General features: G+C 43.9%; 2 protein-coding genes across 2 annotated transcripts in view; one reads left to right on the forward strand and one right to left on the reverse strand.

Annotated features, from left to right (window-relative positions):
- The first annotated feature begins 418 nt into the window (after positions 1-418).
- Positions 419-1621, forward strand: LOC6618442 (pyrimidine-specific ribonucleoside hydrolase RihA). Its single transcript, XM_002042676.2, has 2 exons — positions 419-710; positions 768-1621. The coding sequence occupies exons 1-2, from the start codon at positions 498-500 to the stop codon at positions 1587-1589; spliced, it is 1035 nt and encodes a 344-aa protein (XP_002042712.1). The 5' UTR covers positions 419-497; the 3' UTR covers positions 1590-1621.
- Positions 1622-1888: 267 nt separating this feature from the next.
- Positions 1889-9539, reverse strand: part of LOC6618443 (glutamine-dependent NAD(+) synthetase) — a 32762-nt gene continuing 25111 nt past the window's right edge. Inside the window, exons 4-7 of the mRNA XM_002042677.2 lie at positions 5763-6056; positions 5594-5683; positions 4095-5528; positions 1889-4016 (exon numbers count right to left, since the gene is read on the reverse strand). Coding sequence (XP_002042713.1) covers positions 3323-4016; positions 4095-5528; positions 5594-5683; positions 5763-5908 — 2364 coding nt within the window. The 5' untranslated portion in view covers positions 5909-6056 and the 3' untranslated portion in view covers positions 1889-3322. The remainder of the gene's footprint in view (positions 4017-4094; positions 5529-5593; positions 5684-5762; positions 6057-9539) is intronic.

Here is a 9539-nt window from a genome sequence, read left to right on the forward strand (position 1 = left end):
TTAAATCAAAGGGAGAAATACAATAATATTCCTATGTATAGTAAATTAATACTAATGATAATTCATTGAACTTCAGTTTTTTTGTGTATATACTTACTTCATTTTTTATTTATTAAACTTTTTTTTATTCATTTCATATTATTTTTATTTATTAAATATTTATTATTAAATGTACAGCAGAATACCCTAACTATAGTATGATATCATATGTTACATGTTGTAAAACTGTTGGTAACAGCTGCTTATTTTGCGTTATTGCAGATGATTAGTTCTTTTGAAAATTTAGCAAGTAACTAAATAGAAGGAGTGATTAATTACTTGAAATGAAAATGTTACTAAATAATAAAGCTCTAAAATATAATTCTATACATTCAGTCAGTAATAATCGCGACCCAAACGGAATTCATCGTTATTTTACTCATAGCGGCCACCATTGGGCGATAGTTCGTTCCGTAATCGATAGAAGCTGCAGCAACCAGTTTGGAATAACATTCGGCATGGAAAAGAAGCACCGCCTCGTGGTCTACGACTGCGATATTGGGACTGATGATGCCTGGGGACTGGCTATGATGCTGCGGGCGGAGGAGCTGACTCTGCGCGAAGGAAGGACCTGCAAAGTGGGGGCCATAACGACGGTGCATGGCAACACGGACGCGGACAATGGAACACTGAACGCCCTGAGGGTGCTGCACACGTTGAACAGGCGCGATGTGAAAGGCTTTGACCAATCGGATTTCCAAATCGTGCTAACAATCTGATCTACACAGGTTCCGGTCTTTAGGGGCTGTTACGAGTCCATAGTGCCCCGCACATGGGAGTACACCAACTGTTTCCATGGCCAGGATGGCCTAAACGATGTGGGCAACTATCCCGTGGTCGATGTGGAGCAGGAACTGCAGCCTGAGCACGCGGTCAATGCCATGTACCGCCTGGCCAGAGATAATCCCGGCCAAGTGGACTTCCTGCTGTGCGGACCACTTACCAACTTTGCCAACTGCATCAATCTGTATGGAAACTCATTTCTGACGAAGATTGGACGAGTCTATATAATGGGAGGCAACATTTTCGGCAAGGGCAATGTCACGAAAAGTGCCGAATTCAACTTCATGATGGATCCCGAGGCGGCGCACATTACCCTGGAGCGTCTGCTGGAGCCGGCGATCATCCTGCCCTGGGAGCCCTGCATCGATGGAGAGTTCGACACCACCCTCGACTGGCGACTGAATGTCCTCGGCGCTGTTGATCATCCCTTCATAGAGCTGCTCACGCGCGTGGAACGCTCCATGCTGGAGCCGCGAGGATTCGTAAAGTGGATCAGTTGTGACTCCCTGCTCACCGCCGCCTACCTCTTCCCGGATGCGATGATCGCCGAACAGCGGAAGTACTATGCCACCGTGGAGCTGAGTGGCAACCACACCCGTGGCCAGATGGTGCTGGATCACCTGCGCGGCCGGAAGGTGGACAACATCCATGGCAAGAAGATTAATGTGCACATCATTAGGCGCCTCACCAGTGGAGCGACCTTCCGCACGATCATCGCCTGGACGGGATTCCTTCCCAACGCCGATATCGCACAACTATGCGATTAGCATCTTAAATATACATGTCACGTTTAAAGCAATTTCCAAAACCCTTTCATATGGTTTATGGCCTGATAAGGCATCGGGTGATCTCTGACTTGGTCACAGATTATACTAAATGGACTGGAAAAGAATATGCTCGTAGATAGGGGGGTTATTAGAAAGTCGAGAATGATGATAGCCTAATTACTGCGATATAAGTTAATAGCATACCTGTCATACGAGTGATGATTTGCCAACTGATCTCTTGCATCACTATAGATTCCAGATGGAACCATCGAGTGCCCAGTCCATTTGAAACTACAAAAATTTCTGGTGTATATATTTCCTTCTACATAAGTGTATAATCAGTGTTCCATTAAATCGATCTGATGCGAGTGTTCAAATTCACAATGTGCTATATAAATCTACATGCTTGACTACCAACAAAAAAAAGTAATGCCTATCTCCCAGGGAAGTGTTTTCAAAGGTTGGGAATTAGCATAAGCTACATTGGTCTTATGTTCACACTTAAAATCGAATTTACAATTCAGAAAGAAAATACAATTTGAATTGCTCTTGTGGGTGCAATATGTTAAATCAACAAAAGTTTAGCTATAGTGAGTTTTTGCTAGAATTGTTTTTCAAATGGTTTAGATGTTTATAGGACATTTTAAGCGAATAGTTGTGATATTTTTTGTAATGTTTTTCTCGGGCTTAAATTGCCTACAACATATATAATTGACCTTCCTAATTGGTTTTGTATAATATGGTTCGCATTAGGGTTGTGAAATTGTCTTATGATCAACAAATTGATCTTATTAATAAACATACAGTGCGTTTTTAAAAGTGCAACTTTTGGAACATTAAAACATTAAAGTAATTTCCCCCAATTGGGTTACATATAATTTATAATTGTTAAATACGGTGTGTAAATATTTGATCATTATAAATAATTTGATGTCTTAAAAAATCAGGTAAAACAATCAGTTTAATGACAGTTTAAACCGCACCGTACACAACCAATAACACAACAAGTAATATCTTTCATATGTAAATTCAGATGATTTATCCGATTAAATGTAAGGATGAAGGATCGCCTAGTTGATTCTTTAATAAGATTGTTGTACAAATAGTTTGGACAGGCGGACGAACTGTTTGTCCAGGTAGTTTAGCTTGAGCATTAGACAAGATAAATCACTTTTCGATAAGGCAAACTGCAAAGGACTCTACGAAGGCTGACTACCTAGAAAAGGATCTGAACAAAATATGAATCTCTACGCCTAGGCCTACACCTATGTATGCATTCCAATTCTGTATACGTACAGGATAATGCCTTTTGCTGCCGAATAGTAAAACTACATTATGACTCTCAATTGCTAGATATGACAAAATTTAGTAGTAGTAGTCTAAATAGCAGTTATAGATTGCATAAAACAAATATCTTCTTAATTACAAAGGTTTGCATAAAATTATCAACAATTAAACGGATAAGCACATACTAATTAAGGATAGGATTTTCTTTGGAGGTAAATTTTTTTAATGACCACATATGTAACTAGAACAGGACTGATATTTTTAAGAAAAACACTTTTACGAGCAATAGAAGGCACATAGTTGCAAAAGATAGCCGATGCCTAATTACAAAAAATTTCATGTATATTTCTTAGCGTGGCAGCAAAAGGTCATTAAGCTATTAAGCTGTCGTTAAAAAAAAATCTGTGTATAATATATAAATCCAGTGCATTGCGAGTATCGCGTTCCTAGACGGGAATGCCGGTGCGATCCTTGATCTTGCCAAGCACATTGACGTGCACCTTTGAGTAACCACTGGGCTTCTTGGAGAGACCGCCTGGGGCAGCTGCACCTGGCAGCGGGACCGCTGCCGTGGAAATGCCCACGTCAATTGATGCGGACGCCGAGGCCGAGGACAACGGAGACGAATGCTTGGAGTCGTCCAGGTGGGAGGATCTCTGGGTGGAGAGCAGCAAGTCCTCGCTGCTGGGGCGCAATTGTGCCGACGATGGTGTGTAGATCGGTTGCAGCTTCTCCGCCTCGTCGTCAATGGCCTTGAACTGCCAGCTCCAGTTGGGTCGATACAAGAAGGGGCGATGGTCGAACCGATTATCATCGGGACTGTAGCTCTCCGCGTGGACCGACGGCGTCAGCACGGTCATCTTGTGCCGATTGATGGCGTAGCAGAGGAAGAAGTGCTTCACTTTTTCGGCCACCTCCTTGGGGCTAAGGTCGCTCTTCCAGGTGGCCACCAGGTGGCAAAACATGCTGTAGGGGCCGCAGAAGGACTGTTTGCGCAGGCGCCCGTACTGGGAGAGCTCCGCATAGGTCATTCCCATGTCCTCCTCGTCCGTTTGCTGCAGCTCACCGTTCTCCTGTAGCGGTTCCAGCTCGGCGGTGGGCGGGGCATCGATGATGGACTCCAACACGGGCAGGTTGAATCTGGCAAATGCAAATGGGAATTCGAGGTCAGTAAATTCTATCTATATTCTCCGTCATATAAAGCAAATATTAGCTTACTTATCCTTAGCATAGGTCAGAAACCTGCGTAAATCCATTTTGGAGATCCCACCAATAGGATTGATGTCCGCCGAGGAGCAGTCATATTTGGTGAGGTAACCGCGCAGCGATTCATCCACATTGGCAGAGCCCAGGACGAGCAAGCCACCGGGCCTGTTTCTTACCCACAACGTCAACTGGGCAAAGATGTAGGCCAGGACCATGCGTATCCTAGATTGCATATTCTGCAATGCCAGATTCTGTCGAGCACATCCGCCCTGGGTCCGGAAACGAGGCGTCAAACCAGTGACGGCATTGAATATGCTCAATAGGGCATTCACCGCCGAGTCAATGCTGATCTCGATGTGGTAACTGCCCACTTGGTTGGCCAATTGGGCTGCCCGTCGACGGGTTTCCTTGCTGCTATTAACGCTGCCCATGTAGCAGGTGACCAGCAATCGATTGCACAATCCGGCGGCATTATCCGGTGTATAGTCCGAGTCTGCAAGAAGCTGTCGGATATCGTGGAGCACCTGGGCGTCGCCCAGCTGAACAGCCTGCACGATCTGCCGGCACATGGAGTGCACTATTGCTGCCGAACTACTCGAATCGACACCACCACTTAGGGGCAGGAAAAATCCCCCCTGACCGGATCTCCTCAGATAGTCCCACAGCCAACAGGCCGGTCCCAGGGCAATCTCCTCCTCAGGCGTGTGAATTGGCCAATTCAGAGGAGGCGTCGACGTCTTGAATATGTCGCTGTGCGTGGACATCTCAAAGTCACAGTGGATCCTTGGGTAATCCGCTGCCGATGCAGCAGTCATGCAGCGTGATCTCAGGCTCACTCGGTAGGCACGTATCTCTTCTAGATCGATGGTGGCCAGCGTGACCTCCACATCCTGCAGTGCGAACTGCTGACCGCGCGCCAGGATCTCGCCATTCAAGGCTATGGCCGAGCAACCATTGAAGTACACCCGCTGACCATCGCAACCTCGAAGATTGCTAAAGAGATAGGCTCCGCCGGCCTTGAAGCTGGCATTCCGGATGAGATCGCTGGTGATGTGCGCCTTTCGCAGTTCCATATAGCTGCCGGAGCTGTTCACTATCAGCTCCACGCCGGCCAGCGACATCTCAATGTGCTTGCTGCGCACATTCCACAGCTCCTCGCAGATCTCGTAGCCCAAACAGGTGTCCCTGGTGGCTATCACTGCGTCCCCAAAGGGGACCGTCTGCTGACCCGTATGCTGGGCAATCATTCGCGGCAGCACGTACTCCTCCGTTTGCAGGGCTTTCGTCCAGGCGGTGAACCAACGCGACTCCCTATAATTGCCATCGTCGCACATGGCCATCTTGGGCCGGATGAGCAGGATCTGGCGGTTGAAGAACGCCACCCGACAATTGTAGGCCACATTGCGATGCATCACCGGCATGCCCACGTCCACCAGCATATTTTCACTACGATTCGTTCAATGGGTTAGGTTAATGCATGAGATAAAATGCTAGCACTTGATGGGTCTTACCACATGGGCGACATCATCACCTCCAGCAGCACCTCCCACGAGTGCAGAAATGTGTCCGGCTCACGGAAGTGGTCCTCGCAGCTGTAGCCACTGTGTTGAAAACAAATGGATTGAAATTGTATTTGTTTTTAGTTAGCTACAGGATTAGAGATGAGATCCTGCGACTTACCAAACTTCCAGCTCCGGTCCCGTGCGATAGCTGGCGCCCATGTCCTTGGCCTCCAGGATGGACTGCAGTATCCTCACCATGTTCCCCTCAAAGTCCAATGCCCATTGGTTCAATGTGGACACCGCCACGGTCACCTTGCGTCCCATTTTTACTGTGTTTCCTGTGTATCTTCCACTACGTTCAAATCCCGTGTTTTGTTGGTTGTTCTTTTTATTTTTTGGTTTGTTGTTTTGGTTCCTTGTTGTTGCTGTTTCGCTTAGTTTTATTGTCAGTTCAAAAATCGGCAGTTATCAACTGAAAATGAAGAATCGGAAACGAACGGAGAGGTGTCTTAATATGGCCTGGTGGTTCACAATGCAGCTGCAATTAATTTGATGGCAGCGATTCAATTCGATGGACTTGGTCGACTCTTGGAGCTTTTGGCTCTGTCTGTGTGGCATTGTTGATTTCGCTGTTGTTGCTTGTTGTTTGTTGTTATGGCCATATATCTGGGTTATTGATCAAACAGCCGCAGAGTCGCCGGTGGCAGCGGTACTCGCAAATTGGCCCGCTGACGTAGCCGGCATCTAAAATTAGATGGTAAGGACCAAGCCAATGGCAGCGGCAGGATAATGGATAATGCGACACAGAGTCCATCGCAAATCGCTCAATTAACCCTTGAACTTTTCGAATTGCACCAAAAGTGGCTATAAACCCAAGCGATTTGGGCAGCAGTAAAACTCAAATGGAGAAACATATGCTAGTTGCTATTTAAAAATTCGAAATAAATGAGAAATTCTTAAATTGATGATACTATAGCAAAAGCATTTCCATATATACGTATATATATATTTGAAAGAGAGATCTTCGCTTGATTATAAATTGAAAATAATATTGAGACAATATATTTTGCATTGTATTTGTGCAATATTTAACTCTAGAATTTATGAAGTGCTTTCGAGTTAAATTTAACCCTTGCCAGTGTGTTGCACATTGTAAATTCAGCATGGAGTTAAGGAATTTCCGCTCCTTTGGCCACTTCCTTTCACACCCATGGCCCACTTTTCCACGTAAAAACTAGCAAAACCTCCCTAAAACATCCCCATTAACTCACTTTTTCCCTCCGGTTACCACAGCACCCCATATATCATCATTCATGACGCACTTTTGGCATTTCAAGCTGAAAAATTGAAAGCCAGACGAATAATGTTTGCACAGTAAAAATATGCAAAGAAAAGGTGTCGATTTAAATATTAAAAAAATTAACTAATATTTACTATTCGATGTAAGTAGATTTGTATTAACAGAAGCCAAGTGAAATGTGTAACAAACTTCAGTGCAAAAATAAAGATTTTAAAAATTAGAAATAAGCATTAAACACAGTGACTAACTACTATGTTTTCTATTGGATGAAAAAAACAAACTCAACTTAAAGTGTTTACTTGAAACGATTGCGATCTTCATACATATTTTTGCGCAGTGTTTTCCGCAGCACCATCCTTGTACCTCACTTAACCAAAAAAACCTTATCCAAATTTACTTTGCCAGGCAACAAAAGTTTAAAGCACGCATACACACACTTTCACACACACACACACACATGCATGTATGCATGAGGTGAAATTTCGCATAAAGTTCAGAGTTCATTTAGTTTTGCCCGTAGAAGTCGCGCATATTTCATTTCTCCCGCTTGATGGCTGACAGGAACATTCTCCCCTCAACCGAAGTCGAGCTAAAACTCAAATTCAAATCCAAACTGGAGAACCAGAAGAGTCCAATGCCCCAACCCCAGCACCACCAAGTTGCCCAAGTTGCCCATAAAAGTCTGACAAAGTTGCGTTTAGGATTTTTCGACGCCTCGGCGTTTTTGTGGAAATGTGTAAAGATGGACTGTCAGGTGCAGCAGAGCTGTCAATTTTGGTGAAATAAAACGAAAATCGGGGTGGGAGAAAAGTTGGGAACATAGCTACTCAATACGATATTGGAGCCATTTGTTGGTTGGTTTAAATTACGTTAAATGCGTAAGCAATAAATTGATTTTGTTAATGATTAAATGCTAAGGATATCTATGCAGAGGGTGTCTAAAAGTATGCTGCAAATCTTTAGAATATATCAAAGCATACTTTTGAGAAGCGTTTTTTGAGTCTCAGAAGATTTTGGGCTAGAACATTATTAACTATTAATTTTGTAAAGAAATAGCATTTGATTTCGGAGTTTGTAAAATGAACTCTGCACATTGCGTTTATAAATTAAAATTTATAATTGGCTTAAAAAGAAACTAGTTACAAACCTAAGGTTCAGCTTTAAAATGGCCACAACAGCAACACTGGTCAGGTGCCCACTGGTAAAGTGGGCGGCAGGGGCGTGGCACATTGACGTGCGCGTGTGTTTGTGTGCGAGTATGCGTGTCGCAAGCGAAATGCATTGAACTTTGAACCGCAGGCAAAGGGCAAAGCCTCAGGACTCACTACTAAGAACAAAAGGCCGCCATGCCAGTGCAGTCAATGAAAACTAGAGGAGAAAGCGGGTCGGAGAATGCAGAATGGAGAATGGAGAATGCAGAATGCGGAGCGCAAAAAAAACTTTTGCCAATTGGCAGCCAATTTTAATGGCACATAATCAGCAGTGGCAGCGAAATGGATAGTTTGAATGTGGGAATGTGGAGGGGAATCCGATAAATATGCCAGTACATACAATTATCTGCGATAAAGGGTGTCCACGGTGCGGATTAATTGTAACTTTTAATTATATTAGCATATTACCATTTCAAACTGGCATGCGTTATCTAAAAGACTGTACTTAACTTAATCATTCTCTAACAAATTCCTGCTGATTTCAAAGCTAAATAATCCATATTTAATTGTGTTAATCAATTATATATACTAGAATCTGTTGTATTTTTTAAATAATAAATATTCGTGATTATTTGATTAGCTCTAAGTCAATAAAACATAAATAAAAGCGTTTCTGTTACTTTGGACTCATGTAAATATATGCAACTAGTTATTAGAACTTCCAATATACACTGTTAAACGTTCTTAACTTCAATACATCCTGGCTATGAACGGCGGTCACCCTGTTTACCGATGGACTCGCATGTGCATTATGGCCCCAGGTGCTGGCACGCCAGGCGACCAGCTCTCTCGACTTGCCACAGGAGGAACTGCAGCTGGAGGTGCAGCTGGAAACGGAAACGGATATGGAGACGGAAGTGGAACAGGGACGGAGACAGGAACAGAGCCAGAACCAGAGCCAGAGACAGAGACAGGGAGAGTGGCAGGAGAGTCATTGGCAGCGGCGCCGCATCCTGGAGCCGTGCTGCTACCTTTGCCGCTGATAGCTGCCACTAATGCAACTAATTCGCTTTGATTTGTTTGCCAGCCCGCGTCGCATTGTCACGAAGTGTTTTCCGTTTCCTTTCCGATTTTTCCTACCTTTTCGAATTCTCCGACTTTTCCGGCGGCATCGGAGCCCGTCCGGTGGCCAGTAGCCAGTTACCCGGTATCCGGCATTGGGCGCCGTTCACCGTTAACATTTACCGCTCGCTTCAAGGTGAAAATATAGCTTCTGTGGGAGCGTACATACACTGGGAAAAAAATATACACAGTGTGCATATTCAAAATGTAAAAATGTAAACTTCGCTATTAATTGTTATACAACATATAAATACAAAGTTCATGCAGTAAAACCTTTTATTGCATTTTTTTTTTCCTTTTTTTTAGGTTTTTAGCTTAAGTATGTTGAATAAAAGTCTTTAGAAAATAATTTGGCCATAAAAGGATGATTTTATGCCCAATA

The sequence above is a fragment of the Drosophila sechellia genome, chromosome X (genome assembly GCF_004382195.2).
Source record: "Drosophila sechellia strain sech25 chromosome X, ASM438219v1, whole genome shotgun sequence".
Classification (NCBI taxonomy): Eukaryota; Metazoa; Arthropoda; class Insecta; order Diptera; family Drosophilidae; genus Drosophila; species Drosophila sechellia.

What these genes read in the sequence shown, in the direction of transcription:
- LOC6618442 (XM_002042676.2), top strand. Translation starts at nt 498, where the DNA reads ATGGAAAAGAAGCACCGCCTCGTGGTCTACGACTGCGATATTGGGACT. An exon ending in ACACGTTGAACAGGCGCGAT is followed by an intron (nt 711 to 767) that starts GTGAAAGGCTTT and finishes TGATCTACACAG; the next exon opens with GTTCCGGTCTTTAGGGGCTG.